General features: G+C 41.7%; 1 protein-coding gene across 3 annotated transcripts in view; it reads left to right on the top strand.

The window, feature by feature from the left end:
- The window catches only part of AK5 (adenylate kinase 5), a 230351-nt gene that overhangs the window by 39022 nt on the left and 165015 nt on the right, over positions 1-26314 (top strand). For all 3 annotated transcript variants that reach the window (XM_056532657.1, XM_056532656.1, XM_056532658.1), the window contains 3 exons: positions 16432-16618; positions 18365-18532; positions 26108-26277. In XM_056532657.1, the coding sequence (XP_056388632.1) occupies positions 16432-16618; positions 18365-18532; positions 26108-26277 (525 nt within the window). The remainder of the gene's footprint in view (positions 1-16431; positions 16619-18364; positions 18533-26107; positions 26278-26314) is intronic.

Below are 26314 nucleotides of genomic sequence, written 5' to 3'. Positions count from 1 at the left end.
GCTCCAGTGCAGGGAGGGAGTAGATATTATATGTTATAAGGCTCCAGTGCAGAAAGGGAGTAGATATTATAAGTTATATGGCTCCAGTGCAGGGAGGGAGTAGAAATTATAAGGCTCCAGTGCAGAGAGGAGTAGATATTATATGTTTTAAGGCTCCAGTGCAAAAAGGGAGTAGATATTATAAGTTATAAGGCTCCAGTGCAGGGAGGGAGTAGATATTATAAGTTATAAGGCTCCAGTGCAGGGAGGGAGTAGATATTATAAGTTATAAGGCTCCAGTGCAGGGAGGGAGTATTCTCCATTGGAGCGCCGAAGAGAAGCGAGTGCTGTACTCGAGCATCTTCAGCGCTCCCAGTGGTCAGACATCCCACAATCACACACTTACATCCTATCCTTTAGATAGGGGATACATTGTTTTTTGCCGATTATCCCTTTTAAGGGTAAGAACATTTGGGCATTATGTATTTGTAGTTGTAGGTAGTAGAGGGACACCCCTGTTTTTCCACTAATAGAATAGGTCCGCTCGAAGCCAAGTTGCAAAATGTAGGCCCTCAGAATAATTTCCTTTGGTGTGCCCAATGTCCTTCATTCTGACACTGAGTATAACTCCCTTAACAATGACCATATTATATTACAACGATCTCCAAGAAACTGATGTAGTCAAGAAATAACTAAATCAGTATTATTGGAAACTTTTAGATGAAGATGCTCAGTAACCCTTGGTTCCTGTAAGAATGTATTTTGTCTTAGTAACCCTAATAGCCATCATACCTGTATGATGCCCTCTAACAGCTTATGGTTATAACTTATCCTGTCCTGGAAAAATTATAATGACGTATTGTAATAGCACATTACAACCTATCCTATGGCAACAGAACCAAACATGACCCCTACAGCAGTACCTAACCCTTGGTTCCTGTAAGAACGTAATTGTCTTTTTAATCCTAATAACCATCATACCTGTATAATACAGCTTACAGTTATAAGTTATCCTGTCCTGGAAAAAGTATAGCAATGTATTGTAATAAACAGTATTATTATAAACCATCCTATGGCAACATAACCAAGCATGACCTTTGTATCAGTATCTAACCCTTGGTTCCTGTAAAAACTTACATTGTCTTTTTAATCTTAATAACCATCATACCTGTATAATACAGCTTATGGTTATAACTTATCCTGTCCTGGAAAAAGTATAATGATGTATTGTAATAGCACATTATTATTATAACCCATTCTATGGCAACAGAACCTAACATGACCCATGTAGTGTCTAAGTACGCCATTATTCCAGTATAATTAAGAAATATACTGTGTAGTTATTGTATTGTATCGGACTCGCTATGCTGTAAACAACTTATTGTACGCCCGTTCTCCATCGTGAATAGACTAATGGAGTCTTTATTGTTGGGTTCTGCAGGCTTTTCTATTACTCAGAGCTGCAAATAGCCACATCGGCAGATGGTTTACCAGTGACACAGCCCTTTAAATTCTGCACATCTTTTGATCTCTTGTCTTTGCGTGCTTTCAAGAACACGCGAGCGACAAAAAGATTTCTCCACTTAATTAGACTGCGAGTTGTAAGCCCGGATCAATGGATCATTGAGGTCAATGTACCTATGGGTGGAGAGGGAATCAGAGCATCCTTAGTCCAGTTAATGGAGAGTTAATTATAGGGGGTGTGGTCACTCCTGGGCCCTAAGGAGAACTACAATATCCTTCTGCCCTATTTAAAGGGGTACTCCAGTGGAAAACTGTTTATTTTAACTCAACTGGTGACAGAAAGTTAAACAGATTTGTAAATTACTTCTATTTAAAAATCTTAATCCTTCCAGTACTTATCAGCTGCTGTATGCTCCACAGTAAGTTGTGTAGTTATTTTCTGTCTGTCCACAGTTCTCTCTGCTGACACCTCTGTCCATGTCAAGAACTGTCCAGAGCAAGAGAGGTTTTCTATGGGTATTTGCTACTACTCTGGACAGTTCCTGACTTGGACAGAGGTGTCAGCAGAGAAAACTGTGGTCAGACTGAAAAGAACTTCACAACTTCCTCTGGAGCATACAGCAGCTGATGAGTACTTGGAGAATTAAGATTTTTTAATAGAAGTAATTTACAAATCTGTTTAACTTTCTAGCACCAGTTGATTTAAAAATATTTTTTTCCCCCGGAGTACCCCTTTAATGTGTGGGGCAAAAGGAGCCAGAATCCTTCCGACCATAAATTTGGTCAGAATTGTGTCTGGACTAGATCTTATCAGTTCATGCACGTTATATGAGGTGACTTAAGGTCAGTGGTCTCCAAACTGGGGACCTCCAGCTGTTGCAAAACTTTTTTGCAACAGCTGGAGGTCCACAGTTCCGAGACCACCACTTTAGGTCACAACAAACCATTCAAGAACTGCAGAAAAAATTACCTTATTCTCTATCCACAGGATTGGGAATAAGTAGCTGATTGCGGTGGGTCCGACCGCTGGGACAACACCCCACCACCACAACCACGCGATCTCCGGTATGGATACTGGCTATTAGAGATGAGCGAACTTACAGTAAATTCGATTCGTCACGAACTTCTCGGCTCGGCAGTTGATAACTTTTCCTGCATAAATTAGTTCAGCTTTCAGGTGCTCCGTTGGGCTGGAAAAGGTGGATACAGTCCTAGGAGATTCTTTCCTAGGACTGTATCCACCTTTTCCAGCCCACCGGAGCACCAGAAAGCTGAACTAATTTTATGCAGGATAAGTCATCAACTGCCGAGCCGAGAAGTTCGTGACGAATCAAATTTACTGTAAGTTCGCTCATCTCTACTGGCTATCAGTGTGCAGACAGTATGCGCTCTATTTATTTCGATGGAAGTGCCAATAAGACCCGAGTACAGCACTCGGGTGTCATCGGCGCTCCCACAGAAATGAATGGGCAGCCAAATTCGGCAAAAATATAAGAAAATACTTATATTTTTGTAGAGCGCTGAATGCGGGATTTTAGCTGTGGAACATTCGCTGTGAAAACTCTGCTGTGTGAATGGGACTGCAGAATCCCATTGGAATGTATTGGCTTTAAAATCATGCAGAAATTCTATTCAGATTTCAATGCGGACATTTTTAGTGCAGACATTACCTCGTCTGAAAATAGCCTAAGTATAGCAGGGATGGTAAAAATATTACATTCACAGGGTCATAGCTCTTCGCATTGCGCTGCTGCATCTTTGTGCCTGTTCTTTTATGTATAACATTCGCAGTGTTGTGCACCTGTCCATTTATTTCTCTTTGGTCGATATGTCGGCAAAACTTTTTGTGTTATGCAGTCAGGTCACAGAACATCTACAAGTCTCATAAAGTCTCAGGCCTTGTTTGGGAAAGAATAGAAAAAAAGGCATACTAACCTAATCCCAGTCCCCCACTGGTCTTGTACAGCTCCCTTTTGGCTTTCTCTGGTCCCCCAATCTTCTCTCTACGTCCACAAGCCTCATAAATTCACAGGATTTGTTTGTGCTGCTGATATAGGGATACATCCTGAATTTTTTTTTTGAGGGGATAAGCAGGAATCGCATATCAAATCTGATTCAGATTTGGCTGATTAGTATTCATACAGATTATAGAACGTTCACTGCACCCGGCCCAGCAATTGTAGAGGCGGAATCGGCAATTTATACAGCATCAATGCTTACACCAGCAAATTTAACTGGGCTGCCTCACCGCTCAGTATACGGGAACAGGAACTCCTGCCTTTACCAGTAGTCCCTGTTCCTGTATGTGCTTTTTCTCACTACTTATGCTATTGGTGTACGGCAGTGGTCTCCAAATTGTGGCCCTCCAGCCTTTGGCTGTCAGAGCATGCTGGAAGTTGTAGTTTTGCAACAGCTTGAGGGACACAGTTTGGATACCACTGGTGTAGGGCACCATGACATTTTTTCTAAAAGAGTCCAAAGACATTAGCATTAGGACAAATCTGAATTTTTAGGGAAATTTTTAAAAGAGTTGGCATACTTACCTAACCCCGGTCCCCACAGCTCCCTTTCGGCTCTCTACGGTCCCCTGATTTTCTCTCTTCTTCCTGTTTCTGAGACAAGTGTTTGAACATGATCTGTCAGGTCAGCCGCAGCGGTTCCCCTATCTCAGTCAGTGATTGGCTGAGCTATCCTACACCAAGCACTCATTTCGGAAGCAGGAAGAAGAAAGAAGATCGGGGGACCGGAGAAAGCCGAAAGGGAGCTGCGGGGGCCCTGGTTAGGTAAGTATGCCTTTTTTTCTATTAAACATGCATACAAGTGCATAATGGGAATTGTAGTTTTTCAACAGCTGGAAAGGCTCAGGTTTGGGAACTGCATACATATCAATTCCCTAACGTACTGGCATTATCTAGACTGCTCCATTTACAAGCTATTTCAGTATTTTTTTCACATCGTGTATATTTCTTACTTATCCAGACCTAATGTATTATATGGGGATCATACTAACTAATAAAGCCCCGTAGGCATATGTTTCCAAGACAGCAGGGAACCACCGCTAATGTAGCTTCAGCCTTAGGCGGGTGACATCTGAGTGAATAATGCAGAATTTAATCAAAGCTTTTCTTGCTCAAGAATGTAAAGATACTGTCAGGTAAATCGGGTAGCAATCCATCTGATGGCACACATTGTCAGTTATGTATCACCTGGTATTGTGTAAAAGACAAAAAAATGTTGTTGCCTACAGTAAACATATAGGCATAAATTGTGGTAAAAAAAAAAGTCAAAAATGATTACCGTATGTACACCAAATTTGCACAAACACATGCAAATTATGGTGCCAATCTATCATTAAAGGGGTATTCCAGGAAAAAACTTTTTTTTTTTAATCAACTGGCTCCAGAAAGTTAAACAGATTCGTAAATTACTTCTATTAAAAAATCTTAATCCTTCCAGTAGTTATCAGCTGCTGAAATTGACTTTTTCTTTTCTGTCTGACAACAGTGCTCTCTGCTGACACCTCTGCTTGTCTCAGGAACTGTCCAGAGTAGGAACAAATCTCCATTACAAACCTCTAATGCTTCGGACAGTTCCTGAGACAAGCAGAGGTGTCAGCAGAGAGCACTGTTGTCAGAAAGAAAAGAACAACTCAACTTCAGCAGCTGATAACTACTTGATGGAAGGATTTTTTTTAATAGAAATAATTTACAAATCTGTTTAACTTTCCGGAGCAAGTTGATATATATATATATAAAAAATTTTTTTTTGCCTGGAATACCCCTTTAAGGGCAAGTAAACAGGGCCTTAGCTGCAAGATCTCATGACTGAGAGCATGGTGTATGTGTGTGTATATACAGTATATATATATATATATATATATATATATATATATATATATTTGTTTACAAGAGAAACCAGCAGAATTGATGACATAAGTGGAGAAGAAAATTTCATATAGCTCAAATGTAATGTAAGTAAAGCAAAGGATAAAGAATCAAGAGGATGCAGAGTTGTTTTAGCACTCTAATGCTTTCTGAGTTTTCCCATGAGGCATCACCCTCGGCCACCTAGCTTTTCAGGGAAAATGCAGCTGTCTCCATTTCCCTGTCATTTTGAAGGGAAAAAACTATTCTGCACCACCAACATTCTCCAGACTAGGTGGGGTCTCAGAGGTCAACTGGTCATTAGACGGCAGAACTGGACTTCACCTATAGCAGTCCCAACAGTGGCTTCCAGTACAAAGTTACCCCCAGGACTTACAGAAGGGCTGAATTATGTAACAACCAGTCACAGGTACAAATATATAAAAGCACATATAATTGCAAGCAAGTAACTAATTCTAAGAATAGGAACTTGCCATGAGATGACAGAAACGGAATAATAATGGAAACTAATGATGGCACAAATAAATGATGCATAATGAATAGAAGACTACAAAACTGACCCTGACTAGCTGTCCCTGAATCCTTCCCTAGATCTGTCCCTGAGCACTAACCCTAACATCAGACATCACTGTCCCTGAAAATATCCCTAATGAAAATGTAATCTGCAAAACTGACCCTATAGCAAACAGCAGGATCTATGATCCAGAGACAAAATCAAGGCAGAGAAGGTAGTGAACTAAGGAGCAAATGCAACAAGGTTAAACTGGGAAAAACAATGGCAACTAAAAGATACAGAAACAAGGACTACACAAGCATAAACCAAGAAGTAACTGGAATGCCTAGGAACAAAAAACTAGACTAGAACAAGGTACTTAGGATACTGTAACACCGGTAATGGTCCAGCACCTGGATATCCTTTTAAATCTCCCAGCAACTTTATAGCCTTTGACTTGCCCAAGACTAAAGAGATCAGGACCAGGGTTCGCAGAAGTCTCACAGACTTGCATGGGACTTCCAGCAAATCCTAATCCTGATCTCTTTTTCTATTCTCAGGTAAGTATTGTGATACGAAATTGATGGGAGATTTAAAAAGATATCCTGTCACCGGACCATTGTCGAAATTAGCCTCTTTTTAAATGTCCCAGTCTTTTCCAATATGGTGCGGATTATAGAATATGCTGTAAGTATTTAAGGTGTTAATCTCTGACCGCTCAGGTGGAAGGATACATTTAAACTTTCTGAGCAATTGGACCTATACTGAGCTTCGTGCCATGGTCGACAAAAAGCATTCATTCATAGAGCCGGAGCGCCGGCCGTGAGATTGCGCAGGGTCCCAGCAGTCAGACCCCTCACAATCTGACACTTATCCCCTATACTGCAGATAGGGCATACGTTTTTGGATTCTGGACTATCTCTTTAATGATTTAAACACTTAGAGCACACGCTATAATCCGCACCACATTGCAAAATACTGGGATATTTAAAAAGAGGCAAACTAATAAAAAAAATTCCACTTAAAACAAGCCCAGATCTGAGCAGCAAGATCAGCTGATCCAGAGTAGCATAGTTGCATAGCAACTGCTTCAAACAAAGTAATAGAAGACAAAATAGCAGGCTGATCTCTGGTGATACTCCGGTGGAAAACATTATTATAATTTTTTTTTTTAAATCAACTGGTGCCAGAAAGTTAAACAGATTTGTAAATTACTTCTATTAAAAAAATCTTAATCCTTCCAGTACTTATTAGCTGCTGAATACTACAGAGGAAATTCTTTTCTTTTTGGAACACAGTGCTCTCTGCTGACATCACGAGCACAGTGCTCTCTGCTGACATCTCTGTCCATTTTAGGAACTGTCCAGAGCAGCATAGGTTTTCTATGGGGATTTTCTCCTACTCTGGACAGTTCGTAAAATGGACAGAGATGTCAGCAGAGAGCACTGTGCTCGTGATGTCAGCAGAGAGCTCTGTGTTCCAAAAAGAAAAGAATTTCCTCTGTAGTATTCAGCAGCTTAAAAGTACTGGAAGGATTAAGATTTTTTTTATAGAAGTAATTTACAAAAAAAGTTGATTTAAAAAAAAATAAAAGTTTTCCAACGGAGTACCCCTTTAAAACAATAACCTTAGCAATACAAAACCTCAGGTAGTGCGTTCCCCCATGTTACGTTACCAGTCCTACTTAGAAGAGATCATTAGACAGAGCCCAGTGTTGTTGACCTTGTATATATTTATACATAGTAATTAGGGCGCCCCTAAGGCTTGCTTTGATGGACTTTTTATGCTCGACAGCCACCAGCTAACCCAGAAATGCCAACACTGATATGTGTTCTGCACTACACAAAGTACATTGAAATACCTTATCCACAACGCTATGCCACGTCCACACAATGCAAACCGAGACAAAGCAAATTCAGAACCCAGTAGTCAAGGTCTTTCGGCTCTATATATATAAAAAGTAAGGTGTAAGGTTGAAATTCAGCAAATACGTGAAATTCTATCATATAATCTGTGAACTTAAAAACAAAATCACATTGCGGAACAGGATTACCACCAGAAGCTTTGTATATGGAGCATTGGGAGTGCCCTGTGGTTCTGGGTTATGCTACCTTATGGCATCCAGCGGAGTATGCAACACTTTATTTGCTGATGGATTTCAAAGGAAATTGAAGGCACTTGGATATCAAGTAATTGCTCATAGCAGTCTAGTAATGTGCTCTTGTTTCTAGACTAGTGTTTTCCAACTAGTGTACCTCCAGCTGTTGCAAAATGACATGGGGGAATGGCTGGATGATGTCATTCCCTCACTTGATGAATGTAAGTGACAACCAAATAGGGGGAACTGCTGTATAAACCTAATGAATGATATTTAGACAGTTAAATAGGTTCATGAGAAGTAAAGGATGGGCTATGACTTTAGGTCCCCGGAGTACCCCTTTTAGTTTTTCTGCAGCACCACCAGAGGGGAAAGGAAGCATTACATAGTTCTTATTTATATCAGCGAGGACAGAGTGGAGCCCTGTTATGGAATTGGGATCTCGTGGGTCCCATGAGACAAATAAAGAAAGAAAAAGTAGTCCAGCAACTTATCCCGCGAAGTACAAAATCAGCATTGTAGGGCCAACATGGTGAGCAGGGATGTTGCGGGAAGCTCAGAGGCTACAAACCGGTAGGTTTCGTGCACGTGCACTTCTTCCGGCCTCAAGAGGCCGGAAGAAGTGCACCTGCACGAAACCTACCGGTTTGTAGCCTCTGAGCTTCCCGCAACATCCCGGCTCACCATGTTGGCCCTACGACGCTGATTTTGTACTTCGTGGGATGAGTTGCTGGACTACGTTTTCTTTCTTTAAAGGGGTATTCCGGGCAAAAACATCTTATCCCCTATCGAAAGAATAGGGGATAAGATGTCTGATCGCGGGGGGCCCGCTGCTGGGACACCCCCCCCCCCCCCCCCCGCGATCTCCCTGCAGCAGCCCGCATTCTATGCGTAGCTGCATCTGAAGTTTCGGAAACCTCCGGGCTTCCGAGACGGGGATGTGGCGTCATGCCACGCCCCCTCCATTCATGTCTATGGGAGGGGGCGTTGCAACCATTACGCCCCCTCCCATAGACATGAATGGAGGGGTCGTGGTGTGACATCAGCCTGGAGGTTTCCGAAACTTCAGACGCAGCTACGCATAGAAGGTGGGCTGCTGCAGGGAGATCGCGGGGGGTCCCAGTGACGGGCCCCCCGTGATCAGACATTTTATCTCCTATCCTTTCGATAGGGGATAAGATGTTTTTGCCCGGAATACCCCTTTAAGTCCACTGTTCCTCTGCACCACCGTTGTATTCAGTTTTTTTGAACCGATATCTACTATGGAATCTCACGTGCACGTGTTATCCCCTGCCAAGGTGTGCTAGTCAGGTGCCTCCAATATCTATCTTTTTCTACGTTATCCTCAGACTAATAAAGAACCGGCGCTCACGAGCGGTAATGAGGTTGTTGCTGATGGGAGAGGGCGCTTACAGAACATACTGCGTGTCTTGCAAAATCCCCACGCAGTCCTTCCAACCTCTGAAATGCTGCAGGGGGCTGAGGAAATGGCATGGAGAATATTATCTCTAAAAGCCGTGACAAAATGTTTGTGAGATAGGGCAGGATTGGACACACATATTTCGGTAGCGGCCCCCATTGCCTTCCCCATCCCCGGTTTTATAATTACCTGTTCCCAGGTTCCGCGCTACTTCTGGCTCCGGCGGCATCCTGAGCTGTCACTGTGCGCACTGACGTTGCATTGAGGACGTCACTCGTCATTGCGCTGTGCAGCGCGCAGGACGTCGCAGGAGGCAGAAGTATCGCGGACCCCGGGAACAGGTAATTATAAAACCGGGGATGGGGGTGGCAATGGGGCAGCAGCGGCGGTGGTCTCTGGACGGGGAGGCGGGGCATTATCGGCAAGGTAATTGCCGATACTGATAATGTCCAAAATCGTGAATATCGGCCGATAATATCGCCCAAACCGATAATCGATCGATCCCTAGTTTAGATAATAAAGCACAGTTTGGGCTGTATTGTACTTTAGTGTTGGGCTGTATTGTAATTTTGTGTTAGGCTGTATTGTACTTTAGTGTTGGGCTGTATTGTACTTTTGTGTTGGGCTGTATTGTACTTTAGTGTTGGGCTGTATTGTACTTTAGTGTTGGGCTGTATTGTACTTTTGTGTTGGGCTGTATTGTACTTTAGTGTTGGGCTGTATTGTACTTTTGTGTTGGGCTGTATTGTACTTTAGTGTTGGGCTGTATTGTACTTTAGTGTTGGGCTGTATTGTACTTAAGTGTTGGGCTGTATTGTACTTTTGTGTTGGGCTGTATTGTACTTTTGTGTTGGGCTGTATTGTACTTTAGTGTTGGGCTGTATTGTACTTTAGTGTTGGGTAGTGTTGAGCGGCATAGGCCATATTCGAATTCGCGTATATTCGCGAATATATGGACGAATATTCGCCACATATTCGCAATATTCTCGTTTTATTTTCGCGTATACAAAAATTCGCGTATGCGACAATTAGCATGGCGGAAATTCGCATATGCGAAAATTAGCATATGCAAATTTTCGCATATGCGAAAATTCGCTCACCAGTCTCACACAGTAGTATTAGAGCTTTCTTTACTCCACTAAAGCTGGAAGCAGAGAGGGATGATCACTGTGATGTGTACTGTGAAAAAAAAACAAAAAAAACAAACAAATATTCGTAATTCCGAATATATAGCGCTATATTCGCGAATATTGACGAATAAAATTCGCATTGCAAATATTCGCGAGCAACACTAGTGTTGGGCTGTATTGTACTTTTGTGTTGGGCTGTATTGTACTTTAGTGTTGGGCTGTATTGTACTTTTTTGTATTACTGATGTATACTACCGCCCTGTGAGAATGAGGCTTTACCGTGATTTCCAGGCATCTGCTTGCTTCTTATCTTTTCTGTAATTGGTTATATTATCGGTCTGGTGTTATGTAGACAAGAAGGGAAGGGCAAAGTATGGTTACCAACACAACAGAGACCTGGGAGATACAGATAATATCTGAGGATTGTCACTTGTAATTACTGCTCAGAGGTGAAGTAGCTAATGATCGTGAAATTCAGGAGGCGAGGACGTGTCGTGTGAACTTACACTGCAAACACCGGGAAACTGTTAATGAGGAAGAATGAAGGAGGAAGACATGATAGATGCCAGAACAGTGCAGGAATTCATACATGAGATTTCAAAGGAAGCTAATGCATATATATATATATATATATATATATATAATTATTATTATTTTTAAACTTGATTTGTTTGCTTTTTACATTTCACAATCAATAGCAATGCAGACAAACATCACAACAACAACAAGGTTGAAATACATAGAGCAAAATAGTGCCGTACAATAAAGTAAGAATAGAATAGAATGCTGTAGCATCCTCTTGTTAAGTCCTGAGAACTAACTTAAGTGCATCAAACTCCCACCAGTAGGTAGATCAATAGGTAGGGAATTCCCCTCAATAGGTAGGTAAGAAATTCCCCAGTAGGTAGGTGGGTAGTTAGATCAGTAACCTCCCTCCCAAGTAGGCCCCAGTAGGTAGGTCGATGTGTAGGACATTTTCCAGTAGGTATATAGATAGGGAATCCCCCTGGTAGGTAGGTAATCCTTTCCTCCCCTTACTTACCCCAATAGGTAAACATATAAGTAGTTACCCCCAATATTCTCCTGCAAGCCACGCTCAATGACATAATCACGTGCAGCTTACAGGATAAGCACTGCTGTGGTAAAGTACAGTAGCAGTGATTCCTGTTTCCAGCTCCTGTACACAGGACTGATATAGGGATTTTGCCACCCTAGGCAAAACCTTATTTTACCCCTTGGTTGCTAGCAGGGAGCTCCATGCATCCGGGGCTGCGTAGCCCGCTTTGTGTTGGCGACATCCGCCTCCTTTGCTTACGCGTTTCACATACTTGGGCTTGGCGCTCTGGATTTACTTGGCGGGATGCAGGTCATGGCTGTCCGAAGAGGGCTAACAATATCCTAGGTGCCAGCATGAACTTCTCTGTCACCATGGCAACCTGGTGTCTGGGATTTGTTGAGCCCTGTACTATACACATGGCATGCAAACACAGCATGCACACTACATACACTAAATACACAGAATACAACCTGCATGCACTAAATACACAACATGCACTCTACATACACAGCTCACACACTGCATACGCTATATACACAGCATTCACTATATACACACACACACACAAGGGACTTAGAGGAATGTAAGAGCGCAGCACGTCCAGTGTGACAACATCTCTTCCCCTCCACAACCAACAGTGCTTATTCGCTGCTGTTGGCTGCCTTACCTGCTTTATAGGTAGTGCCAGCCCTGCCAAGAGACAGTTTCAAAAGTCCAAATCTTCTGTTTCCAGCTGCTGGGGATTCAGATTTTTTTCTGCCGCCTCGGGTGGGCCCCCTTAGAGAGGGCACCCTGGGTAAGTTCCCACTCTGTCTATTTGAAAAGGTAGCCCTGATCCTAAGGACAATTTAATAGTGCAGAACATATTCAATAAAGCATTTGTTAATAAATAGTAGAAAAAATCCAATCCAATTTGCCAGTAACATGTTATAGAGCAGGAGGAGCTGAGCAGATGATATATAAAATACAATGCAATCTGCAGGTATCATGTTATAGAGCAAGAGGGGCTGAGCAGATGATATATACAATACAGTACAATCTGCAGGTATCATGTTATAGAGCAAGAGGGGCTGAGCAGATGATATATACAATACAGTACAATCTGCAGGTATATACGTAGAGAGGAGAAGCAAAAATACGCGGATCACTCACCACAAATGCAAAGCTGTGTTCTTTATTTCGTGCACATCGGCTCAGATGTCTAGTAACAAACGCATGTTACGGCAGGGCAGTAGGTGCAGGGAGCACCGTCCAGAGTGACGGCGCCGTTTCACACCTACAGGGCGTTTCCGGTATCATGTTATAGAGTAGTAGGAGCTAAGCAGATGATATATACAATACAGTACAATCTGCAGGTATCATGTTATAGAGCAGGAGGAGCTGAGCAGATTGTATATACAATACAGTACAATCTGAAGATTTAATATTAATATCTTCTGCTCAACTCCTCCTGCTCTATAACATGATCCCTGCAGATTGTACTGTATTGTATATATAATCTGCTCAGCTCCACCTGCTCTATAACATGATCCCTGCAGATTGTACTGTATTGTATATATCATCTCCTCAGCTCCTCCTGCTCTATAACATGATACCTGCAGATTGTACTGTATTGTATATATCATCTCCTCAGCTCCTGCTGCTCTATAACATGATCCCTGCAGATTGTACTGTATTGTATATATCATCTTTTCAGCTCCACCTGCTCTATAACATGATCCCTGCAGATTGTACTGTATTGTATATATCATCTCCTCAGCTCCTCCTGCTCTATAACATGATACTTCAGATTGTACTGTAATATATATATATATATATATATATATATATCATCTGCTCAGCTCCTCCTGCTCTATAACATGATCTCTGCAGATTGTACTGTATTGTATATATCATCTGCTCAGCTCTTCCTGCTCTATAACATGATACCTGCAGGTTGTATTGTATTGTATATATGATCTCCTCAGCTCCTCCTGCTCTATAACATGATACCTGCAGATTGTACTGTATTGTATATATCATCTGCTCAGCTCCTCCTGCTCTATAACATGATACCTGCAGATTGTACTGTATAGTATATATCCTCTGCTCAGCTCCTCCTGCTCTATAACATGATACCTGTAGATTGTACTGTATTGTATATATCATCTGCTCAGCTCTTCCTGCTCTATAACATGATACCTGCAGATTGTACTGTATTGTATATATCACCTGCTCAGCTCCTCCTGCTCTATAACATGATACCTGTAGATTGTACTGTATTGTATATATCATCTGCTCAGCTCCTCCTGCTCTATAACATGATACCTGCAGATTGTACTGTATTGTATATATCATCTGCTCAGCTCCTCCTGCTCTATAACATGATACCTGAAGATTGTACTGTATTGTATATATCATCTGCTCAGCCCCTCTTGCTCTATAACATGATTCCTGCAGACTCGACTGTATTCTCAATGTGACAGGTTGCCTTTAATATATTACATTAAACAATATATTATATTTAACAATAACATTAAAAATAAAAAAAAGTGCAAGGAGGGTTTTCATGTTCCCATTATTCATTATTAAGCCTTGAATATACTGAATTTGCTTTTGTGAACTTTTCAAGCACTTCTCCTCTTGCTTTTACAAAAGATTTAATTCAGATGTATTCATAGAATTAAATCTAAATGTCGTTCATGCTGTGTCATAATAAATGGAGCCCGATGATCGCGTGAAGAGCATTCGCTGATTTTCTTTCAAATAGAAAATGAAAAGAAAAACAGGCCATCGTGTCCTTTATTCTGATTTTTATTACAGTGTCAGATCAGATTGTAAAGACAATTTCCTCTTATCACCTGTAAATATAAGTCACTTAGTTGTCCTCTTGTCTGAAGCCTTTTGTTATGTTATATTAAGCTGATGTTTCAGGAAAAGCTGGGTTACAGAGACCTGACAGATCTCCTGATATGTGCCTGTACATAGATTTCCCATGAAAAAACACAGCCTGGGGATTTTTTTTTTTTTTTTTTAAACCGAGTAGTTCCTCCTGGAAATGTCTTAACCCATTCCCACTATAGGACGTATGGGTACGTCCTGGGAAAGGGTGGCTGGCTTTGAAGTGGGGTTGTGACATCCTCCTGCTTTTTACCGTGCAACCCCCTGATAGAATCAACAGCCAGGGGCCTTAGCTAATAGTCTGGAGCAGCGATTGCCTCTGCAAGGCTATTTACCCTACAGATCCTGCGATCAAAGTCGATCACAGGGGGACCTAAAGCATGTAAATTTCTATGGATAGTTAGTCATTGTGGCTGATTGGGACCACCGCAAGGGGATATTTTGATGAATCTTGGTACATTTGCGAGGGTCGGGGTTTTCGTCTAAAATCCCATGCAAGTCTATGGGACTTACGGTACATTACTCCACAAGCTCCGCCCTTCATCTCCTGGTAAGTGTGTTGGTCCAGCTTGCAAGCTACTTCCCTCCCTCAAGCCACGCCTTTCTGCTTTTGGTCCTTTTTTTTGTTTTGGCGTAAAGGAAAATGTGGCCCAAATCTTTTAACTTCCTCTGTGCCTGGGCTGCAAAAATTTAAAAAACAAACTTTAACTCACCTTCCTACATTCCCCAGTTCCGCCGAAACTGGCATCCTGTTCCTCCAGCGCTGCTTGGCTCCCTACTTCTTAGGCCCGGGACTTCACACAGCAATGTCCTGCCTAGGCCGGTGATAGGTTGAGCGCAATGTAAGGAGCCCGGGCAGTGAGGAGAAGGCGGGGCCCAGGCTCCGTACATGACAGTGCGCTCAGCTTATCACCGGCCCAGGCGAGACTTTGCTGCGGCCGGCGATACCCTGGCTGCAGTGTGACATCCCAAGCCTAAGAAGCAGGGAGCCGAGCAGTGTCAGAGGAACAGGATGCTGATATCGGTGCAACGGGGGAACATAGGAAGGTGAGTTAAAGTTTGTTTGTTTTTTTTCGCAGCTTGGGCGCAGAGAAAGTTAAAGGTTTTGGGCAAATACCATGTTAGCTAGATACACACACATCACAAGTTCTTCAGCCACAATCACAGCTCAGCCCGAACTTACTCTACAAGCTCCTTGTAAGCCACGTCCTCTCCCACAAGCCATGCGGTCTCCTGAAAAGGCATGCCTCCTTCTTTTTTCTCTTCATCACAGCTCAGCACCAACTGAAGAGGATATATGAGGTCAGAAAATTAGGTCAGGATATGAGGATGGGATATGAGGACAGGATGTAAGAATGAAGTCAGGATATGAGTTCAGGATATGAGGTCAGGATATGAAGAAGGGATATATGGACAGGATATGAGGTCAGGATATGAGGTCAGGATATGAAGAAGGGATATATGGACAGGATATGAGGTCAGGATATGAAGAAGGGATATATGGTCAGGATATGAGGTCCGGATATGAGGACAAGAGCATCATTGTAGATTTTTCTATTCCTCAAGGATTAGGTAGGAAGACGGGCAACTCCGAAATTTAGCTTATAGCAGGAGTCAATTTTAGGCATGGAACATAGACAGTCACAGATGTGTCAGATTTATCGGGAGGCTTCATGTGCTCCATTATAAAATTGGCGCATTTGGTCCAGCACACTTTCACATAAGACAGGTAGTATACAAAATGCTAGTCTTAATAACTCCTCCACTGTTCTCCATATCTTTTGAGATAAACCATTTCTTTTCTGTGAATATTATGGAAATGATCTTTTTTATAGTCATTTTCACCTCATACCATTGTAAATCCCATCAATATGAACAGTTATATTTTAACTTGTCGCTATAATCCCATTATCTAATTTTCAATGTGTGAATCTTGATCTTATAGAAGCGCCAACACTTGCAGATTAGAATGTATTTCTGTAATATTACCTGTGTTCACACTGAATATCTTCTCTCCATTATTCAGGGTCTTCTTAATGGATTAATGTCCTACAGACCTGACGATCCGGTGGATTACTTGGAACACTGCCTACAAAAAGTCAGGGAACTGGGTGGATCAGAAAAAGTCAAGTGGGACACATTTGTGGGACCAGACAAAAGAAATTTACCTCCGCTCAATGGTGGACAAGCACGAAGATCGTTCTTAAGGAATGGTAAGATAAAAAAAAGAATGTAATAAGTCTAAATCTCTGTACTGAATAAAGGGGTTGTCTCAAAATTTCAGATCCACCTTGTCTAACCCCTACTACCCACCTTCAATTTCCTTTGCAGGAGAAAATTTGGCATTACATGCCAACCAATTTGATCAGTAGCCATCCATGTAACAATTGGACACATCGGGGGAAATTTACTAAAACATTAGTACCATTAAACATAGCGCAAATGGCCAGTGTAGACCCTGAAAATCAGCATTTGCTGCATTATGTAACTTTCTGCTGGAGCACTTGCTATTGCTGTGTGCGCTAGAGGGCGTGTTTAGTGCACAAAGTGGTTGTGGTTTTACCTATGTATAATTTGATACCGGATTTATCATCTGGCAGGTGCAAATCCTGCGCCATCCCTGGCCACCCCTGCCTAACTGTGCAATGTGTGCTTAAAGTAAAAAATCTGCAACTTTTGATTTATAATGGGACTATTACATATATTTGCCACAAAGCGTTAATCCCCTATCCACAGTATCCACAGGATAGGTAATAAACTTTAAGTGCCTTTATAACCTCTTTAAAGGAGTACTCCAAAGGATAGGGGATAAGATGTCTGATTGTGGGGGTCCCGTCCCTGCAATCTCCTAAAGCACCTGGCGTTCTAAACAAATGCCGGGTTCTGGCAGCCGTGGTTGGGATGTCACGGTCACGCCCCCTTGTGACATCATGCCATGCCCCCTCCATTCTTGTCCATGGGAAAGAGCTTGACGGTTGACACGCCCCCTCCCATAGACATGAATGAAGGAGGTGTGGCCGTGACAATCACTGCCGCTGGCTCCAAGTGTTCTGAACAAAATGGAACCCAGCATTTGTTTTTACTAAATCCTGGTCATGTACATATAATTTTGTGTCTAGTGCCTATATACCTTCTCAAATACCTTATTTCTGTTGCTAAGTTGCTTTGTCATTCTGTGCTTTGAAAGGGAGCATGTCCCTCACCCTTTTCATGCTGCAGTCTGACAGGACAGGAGCGAGCACAGAGAAGTACCAGTCCCACCCTCATTTACTGGACTTTGTCTCTGCCTGTGCTTCAGCTGGGACAAAGATGATGCTGCAGCCAGACAGGATTATGTTCTGGATGGTATGGGGTGTTTTCTATAAGCCATGATTTCTATTTCTTATAAAGTATATTAGAAAGCTTCATGTTTTGCCAAGATGTACAACATATAAAATGTTTTTTCAATCTGACAGTGTCCATTTAAAGGGGTATTCCAGGAAAAAACTTTTTTTTATATATCAACTGGCTCCAGAAAGTTAAACAGATTTGTAAATTACTATTATTAAAAAATCTTAATCCTTTCAGTACTTATGAACTTCTGAAGTTAAGGTTGTTCTTTTCTGTGCTCTCTGATGACACGTGTCTCGGGAAACGCCCAGTTTAGAAGATATTTGCTATGGGGATTTGCTTCTAAACTGGGCGTTTCCTGAGACACTTGTCATCAGAGATCACTTAGACAAAAAAGAACAACCTTAACTTCAGAAGCTCATAAGTACTGAAAGGATTAAGATTTTTTAATAGAAGTAATTTACAAATCTGTTTAACTTTCTGAAGCCAGTTGATATATAAAAAAAAGTTTTTTCCTGGATAACCCCTTTAAGGCTGGTCCTTCTTTTGAGAGAATTTTGAAGAGCGTCTTTTTATATTTTTGTGTACAGGTCCTTGATATACTCATTTACTGTTTTCTCTTTCCTTAGTGTTACCAGAAAGTTGTAATTTCCCATACCGGCGGTATGACCGGCTACCTCCGATTCACCAATTCTCCATAGAAAGTGACACAGATCTCTCAGAGACGGCTGAACTGATTGAAGAATATGAAGTTTTTGACCCCTCAAGACCACACCCAAAAATTATACTGGTGATTGGTGAGTGACTTTTTTATCCACTTGACATTGTATTATTTGTGCTTCTTATGGAAATATAAGTTAACAAGTTGTCTGGTTTACAAAATCCATTTTATCCATTTTCTAAACATATTTTCAGTAAAAGTAATTGCAAAGAGAGTCTTTAGCACTGGAGGACCCAGTCTGGCCATTCATTACATAGACTGTCTCTTTGATCGTGTAATGCTTTATCCATCCTGTTAGGGCACTGCAGAGAAATTGAAAACTTCTTGCCACACTCACCACAACTTACTGCTGATCGCTCTGTGTGTGTGTTTGCTTTGGCATCTGAATACTAAAGATGTATGTCAGCTGTTGATCCTCTTGACCTTCAAGGGGGAATAACATGCCAATGCTAAACTGGACAGACGTATTACAAGGGAGATGGAACTCATGGCTGACAACTAATCGTGCTGTTGAGTTGAAACATAAAACTGCAGCCATTCCAATGCTTTAATTGTCTTTTATCGACTACATCTCCATTTACACCCAATTTATAAAATAAAATATAAATCAACATAATATAGTCTTGAATACATTCTAACAGGGTGTATATACATGGACACCTATGTGTCACCATGGTTACAGACTACAAACAAACCTTGTGTAGTCTGATCCTGTAGTCTCTAGCCTCTAGCTTTCCTTGTATGTTAACACAAAGTAGGTGACAGATGGATGGGAGTAAGTGTCACAGTGACACCCTATCGGTCTAGCTGAGACAGTGGAGAAAGTATGAGAGCGAAAGGGTTAATGCCACCAGACCTCTGGGTACCTGTTGCTTGTCCAAACAAGTCACCAAATTAACTGTCTTGTAAATGTATTCTACCTGAGCTGTTAGCTCATATTTAGAGAACAAAGACCAGAGCCGATTAATTGAACATTTAATCAGAAAAATAAGGTATCACAGCAATTTACAAAAATACAGAAACAGATGGCATACAGGATGGAGTGCAACAAGACAGTATGGGAAACTGAATGGGGCAAACATATGATCATCGAGAAAGAAAAGTCCTTTCAAGAGATATTTGATGGTGTAGTCCCATGCAGTTGGTAAAAGAAACCTCTTCAAGATGTTTCCAAGATGTAACCAAGAAATCCCCTCAGCATGTATATTATATAGCCTATTAGCCTATTATCTAGAGGGTCAAACCTCCTCCCACGGTTGATCGGGTGGAGGCTGGACCATCATATGTTCTCCAGAGTTCAGACCTAGGTGGCTGATCTCCGAATCACCTCAAAAGCCTCCAATGTATGACCAGTCTGGACCGTGGTTTCTATTTTTCTTTGTTTTTATGGCCTGGATTATGAGATGGCCAAAGATATCCTGTGTCCAGCCTTGGCTGAAAAGGCTTGGAGTACTACTCCATGATACCCATACTCAAGTAAATACAAAAGGATTGATTTCACACTCAGGCCTCGGGCCTGACAGTATCCCTACACTGTTACTGTTAAATTGATATGAACCTCAATAGAATGCCCAAGCGCAGATGTGAACATAGCCTTAGAAGACTCCTATGGCAAAGTCCAAGAGTTTCACTCTTTTCTCCAAGACAGGTTTGAAGGACACTGTGTTAATTGTAGAGCAGCTATTTGAAACCAGTCCCATCTAAATATTTGATGACATCATTTAAAGTCTGATAGAAAAATTTATGACTGGCGTTTGGCGTATTGCCCAAGGATATTCCCCAAAGACCTGAGTACTGTGTGAATTTTTTATTAATTGAATGTTTAATTTGCTCCTTTCTGTAATGTAATTATGTGGATACAGTGTTGACAACAGAGCAGCCGATGCCTCGGCCTTGATGTTTGGAGGAATTACTCACGTTTTAGATCAGTACTTTTAATGTTCTCATTAAAGCGATGCAGTGGTGTAGGGGACTTATTTTTAGGCAGTGCTTTGTAGGAAAAAGGATGCATATTATCTCTCCTCAAGAAGGAAGGATTATCTCATATTAAGTAAAAACTAAGTTTCCTTCAAAAGAAAGTCACTCATCTTTGGGTAGCTGTTTTGGGGTTCTTGGCTCTGGTCCATACAGAAAAGGGTGCTGGACATAAGCTAATTTTTATACTTTTTCTTTCTCATGAAGCACTGAAAATAAGTCTCCATAGACCAGTGGTCTCCAAACTGTGGACCCCCATATGCGGCAATATTACAACTTCCAGCATGCCTGGACAGCTGTTGGCTGGGACTAGTTATAATAGGACTGCAGTCGACAGGTTAGTTCCCCATTCAATTGCAAATAGCAAACTGGGTGTCACGTCCAGATAGGGAGCAGTGCAACATGGATATCGCCCCAACTACTATCCCTTTCTACTTGGAAGTTGCATCTTAAATGGCAGCCCCCAACTGGATGATGGTCCCAGCTTTGACCTACATGCAGGGGCATCAGAAAAGTCTACATAAGCAGCACAAAATCAGCAGACAAAGGATTAAACAGGAATAGCCCAGAAGTTAGAAACCAAGGGGGCATTGTAGTAAAAGTCTTACACCAAGGCAATGTCAGGAAAGACAAGAGGTCAAACCTAGATAACAGCGCAGTTCAAAATCAGCAAGCAAAGGGTAGTCAGGATAGGTCACAGGAATAACTGGCAAAGGGAACGCTAGTGACAGGGTAAACCTCTATCCCAGGAATGGTATAACGAGAAAACTGGGTTTAAGTCTCCCTCTGCCAGGAGTAGTAGGCCCTGCAGCTGATTGGCCCAATGCTTCCACCTCCTGATAGGCCAGCCAGCACTTTACTTACTGACAAGTGGCCCCTTGACATGCAGGGCCATCGTCAGGATGGCAAAGGAAGCCACTGACCTAGCCAAGAGGATGATGGACGCAGCACTGGAGCTGGGCCAGGCACATATGTAACACTTGGGTTGTGAAATGGGCATAGAAAATAGTACAACATTTTATGGTTTCATTCTTCTCCCACACTTAGGCTGGTCTCACCCAGGCGTAATACAGGTGCAATTTTGCATCCGTATTACAGGCTCAAACCCTGACCTGACCCTAGGTCTAATGGTCCAAACTAACATCTGTCACTTTAGGTTTATTAGATGCACGATCAGGCCGTGATAAGGCCATGGATCAAAATGTGGCTGTATTACACTTGTGTGAAAACCGGTCTAAAAATATTGGTATGTATAAAGTGATATGGTGAATCCATTCTCTGTGGATATAGTGGTGATCGGCCTCATAGCATTTCTAGATTTCTAATCCCATTAACCTCTATAGATCGGGCTAATATATGAAACTCTCAGAAAACCACTTTCATTCCATTTTTATTTAATTCCTCTGGAAGCCGCATATACGAAATTGGCTCAAAAGTTACTGTAATGTGAGCAAAAATCTCTGTATCTCTGATGAGAAGAAATGAGAAGCTGAAAATAGAAATTACAGACAGATTGTATTTATTTATTTGAATAACTTTAATTAATTTCTTTTGTTCAAATGTTCTGAGATATATTTGCATGGGCTGGGACTTTACAGGCTCTTCTCTGTTAATGTAGGTCTTGATCTGCTGTTTCTTAAAGGGAATGTATCACATTATTCAGGGATATGCTTTACAGCAGCCACTTGGACCATAGAGCTGGTCTCTGGGGCAGACTCATTGACTTCTATGGAAGAATGTTGTGGCAATGCTCTGTGATCTGTACAGATTTTACAGTGCAGGGAGGGGAAGGAGGGGAGCTGTGACCATCATCTATTGTAAATGATGGATCCTGTGTTATTTGTATATAGGTGTCACCTTTCAATGTTATTAGGCCTGTAATGATAGTGAAATACTGAGAAATGATCTCTACAGAGTACAATGCATCAGTCTATAAGGGTATGTGCACATGGTCAAAAACCTTACCCCGCTTCTGTGCTGTAGTTTTCTGCAAACTCTTGTCAGTGTGGCAGGGTGAGTTCAAGGGTTATCTTAAAGGGGTACTCCACCCCTAAACATGTTATCCCCTATCCATGCGGCATTCCGTATTCGTGACGGGCCTGGAGCTTCTGTGTTTGTGATGCCACGCCATGCCCCCTCCATTCAGGTCTATGGGAGGGGGCTTGAAGGCTAGTCATTCATTTGATTAAGTACATGGATGCATATGGGGGGCTATGAGGTGTGCATAGCATATTGTATAACAGATTAGAATATATGAATTATGACAGCAGCAGTAGATGAATGTGTTGATCTTGAGGGAGGCAGTGATCTGTCCATTCAATTGATTAAGTAAAGGGATACATATAGAGTGCTATACGGCCCATAGTACATTGTATAACAGATTAGGTTATAGGAATTATGACAGCAGCAGAAGATGAGTGTGCTGATATTGTAGAAGTCAGTGACCTGTCCATCCATATAATGTTTTTACAAATAGAATTGGATAAGGTAAAATATAGAGTGCTGTAAAGTGTGCATAGTACATTGTGTAACAGGTTAGAAGATAGGAATTTACTGCCAGCAGCAGTAAATGAATGATTTGATCTTGTTGGAGGCAATGACTGGCTATCGAAATGATGTTTAAAATAACAGAAATGGATAAGGAGAAATAAAGAGTGTGCATATATGGTGGCCCAGTACAGGAGTTGCATCCCTGTACCCTTGGTGTCCTGTCTGGTGGACTCTATTGCAGTATCCCCTGAGTCCTCCCTTAAGCTGTGTGTTATAAAGGGTTAACAAGTGCCTTATATTATCTAATGTAATGCATATATGATGTTATGTACCTTTAAATGTTGTTACTAAGTGTTGTAACCAAGGTATGTACCAGTGATCAGGTGACTTATAGGGTGACCTATAGGACCCTTCCAGAGTCTCCCCCATATAAACCCTGGGAGGAGTTAGCTAGTCAGTTGAGTCTTATCTGAGCTACAGTAAAGTCAAGACCTGGAGAGAGTGTCTGGTGTCCTGAGGAGACCCAAGGCCGACCACGCAGCCACGCTTCTACCAACCAAGTGCCCCACAGGTGAAAGTCAAAACCTGGTAAGCTACATACGGGGTGAAGTCTGTTTAATCAGTCCTAGTCAAGTCAGTCAAGATCAGTCTGTATAAAGTCAGCGTGGGCCTGCAGCAAATTGTCCGAGCCCTAAAGTCTCTGAAGTCACTGGTCACCTCCTTGGGCCTAACTGAGCTGTAAAGACTATTCCATCTGTCTGCCTAAGTAAAGCTGCCATTGTTCCGTAACTTGGCGTTGGAGTCATTATTTGCCCCGTGCCAGCCCAGGATCCAGCGGCCATACCTTCGGGTGGTGTAGAAGTAAAAGCACGCCCTGGCATCACGAACACAAAGGGTTAATGCCATTTGCCAATAGGGTAATAACATCTGCCCTCATCACACCCTCACCACACATAGTACATTGTGTGACAGATTAGTTGATAGGAATTATGACAGCAGAAGTAGATGAGTGTGCTGATCTTGTAGAAGGCAGTGACCTGCGCATCCATATGTTTATGTTTATAGCAGGGATGGATATGAAGTACTATGAAGAGTGCATTGTGCAGCAGATTAAATTATATGAATCATGACAGCAGCAGTAGATGATGAGTGTGCTGATCTTTTGGAAGGCAGTGACCGCATCCTTGGGCACTTTTTTTTTGTATGAACACGTTTGCACTTTTTTTTGCACTAGGGTGATTGATATACATACCATGGCATCTTACAAAATAAAATGATATACATACCATGGCATCTTACAAAATAAAATGATATACATGCCATGGCATCTTACAAAATAAAATGACCGGCAGTGGCAAAGGTTCTAAAAAGAATTAATCTGCTCCATGATTACTTCTGTATCTCAGTACTGAATTTCATATGTGTGACTGATATGAGCAGCTCCTCTTATAAGCTTCAGGCAATACAAGTAATTGAATATGAATTATTACAATTGCAAATCATAACTTTGTCCTATTATGACAATAGTGGCATGGAGGGTGTTCTGGTTAAGGTTGTGTTCACAGTGCGTTTGTGCCCTTTATTGCATATATATATATATATATATATATATATATATATATGTCAGCAAGCTGTGTCAGGCATGGGCTTCATTGCCTTTAGTGGCCCGAACATTGTCAGCTAGTGACTATGTTTGGGTTATTTTTACCTTCTCGACACCCAGACTGCCATCATGCATTCTCCCTTACAGAACACAGAAAGTCAATCTCCAGCTGAAAATTCGATGCATCACTTTTTACATATTTATTATTATTTAGTCAAAGGACACAGCATTAAAGTTTAAGTCAAAGGGCACAGCATCAAGATCGCAACGTTATGAAACAGAAGCCTGCCAAAACAAATGCCAGGATTTGCTGTCCCTTCCCCATGGCCATTGGCTGATACAATGACGTAATGCTGTGGGGCTGGTGTGCAAATATTTCCAGGGCTGGTTCTTATCTCCAGTCCAGCCCTGGTGATAAGTTTTGTTCCTCGGAGTTCCCCTTTAAGGTCCAAGTCAAAACACATATACGATTGGGAAATTACCCAAGCATAGTAACTAGCTGGCTACTTTATGCCCATTGAAGTCAAAAGGGGGCACAAGCGTGTCCATGCTCGTATGTGTCAGCATCCCATTTTGACTGCTTGACGACGCACACTTGCAACATGGGTGAAGTAGTGAACTTGGCCTAATACTTCTTAACAGTAGCAAAAAGTTCTGGCACTGCATTAGTCATACCAGAATCACAACAAATAGCGCTCGTGTATTAACACATAACACGAGGCAAACGGGGAAGGGAACAGACAAGGCAGGGGTATTTTAAGGTAACCGCCGTTTCATGTCTTCAGGACCCTTACTCAGACCTGATGATGTGTTGTGAAGACACGAAACGGCCGTTGCCTTACGACACTCCTGCCTTGTCTGTTCTCTTCCCCGTATGCCTGGTGTTATGTGTTAAAGGGTACCTTTCATCAAAAAATCTTTTGATATATTATAGATTAATGTATGCAGAATAACTTTCCAATTGCATGTTATTAAAAAATATGCTTCTTTCTATTTAATTTTCCACTTTGAAAAAATGACCACTAGGGGTCTCCCTACCAGTCCTTTTTTTTTATAGATTTCAGACTCATGCTGGAGTCCTAAATCTCAGGCTGCAGCCGGAACACAGACAAACTCACCACTGCTCACTGCCAGGGATTTTTTCTGTGTCCCGGCTGCAGTCTGAGATTTAGGACTCCTGCATGAGTCTGAAATCTATAAAAAAAAAGACTGGTAGGGAGACCCCTAGTGGTCATTTTTTCAAAGTGGAAAATTAAATAGAAAGAAGCATATTTTTTAATAACATGCAATTGGAAAGTTATTATGCATACATTAATCTATAATATATCAAAAGTTTTTTTGATGAAAGGTACCCTTTAATATACAAAATAAAAGAAGACTTTTACCGCAGACCGGTGAGTGCCGCGCTATTTTTCTATTGGATTTGGCGGCCTAATACTTACAGCTGCTACAAAAATATCTCATTGGGTCTGTTATAGTCCCTTAGGTAGAGATGTGCACCTACTGCCATAGAACCATCAAATTGTTTCTGCAAAGTTTCAAAATTGAGGAATAAATTTTTTAATGGCTATTTTTCACCCCTAGGTGGGCCTGGAAGCGGTAAAGGGACCCAGAGCCTGAAAATAGCCGAACGCTATGGCTTTGAATACATATCGGTGGGCGAACTACTGAGGAAGAAGATTCACAACACGAGTAGCAACAGAAAATGGAGTCTTATCGCTAAGATAATAACCACAGGAGAATTAGCTCCACAGGTAAGGCCATGTCGTTCCTAAGCCAGTGTTTCCTAAC

This window comes from Hyla sarda, chromosome 7 (genome assembly GCF_029499605.1).
Source record: "Hyla sarda isolate aHylSar1 chromosome 7, aHylSar1.hap1, whole genome shotgun sequence".
Taxonomy (NCBI): Eukaryota; Metazoa; Chordata; class Amphibia; order Anura; family Hylidae; genus Hyla; species Hyla sarda.
This window is presented reverse-complemented; position numbering and strand designations above follow the sequence as displayed.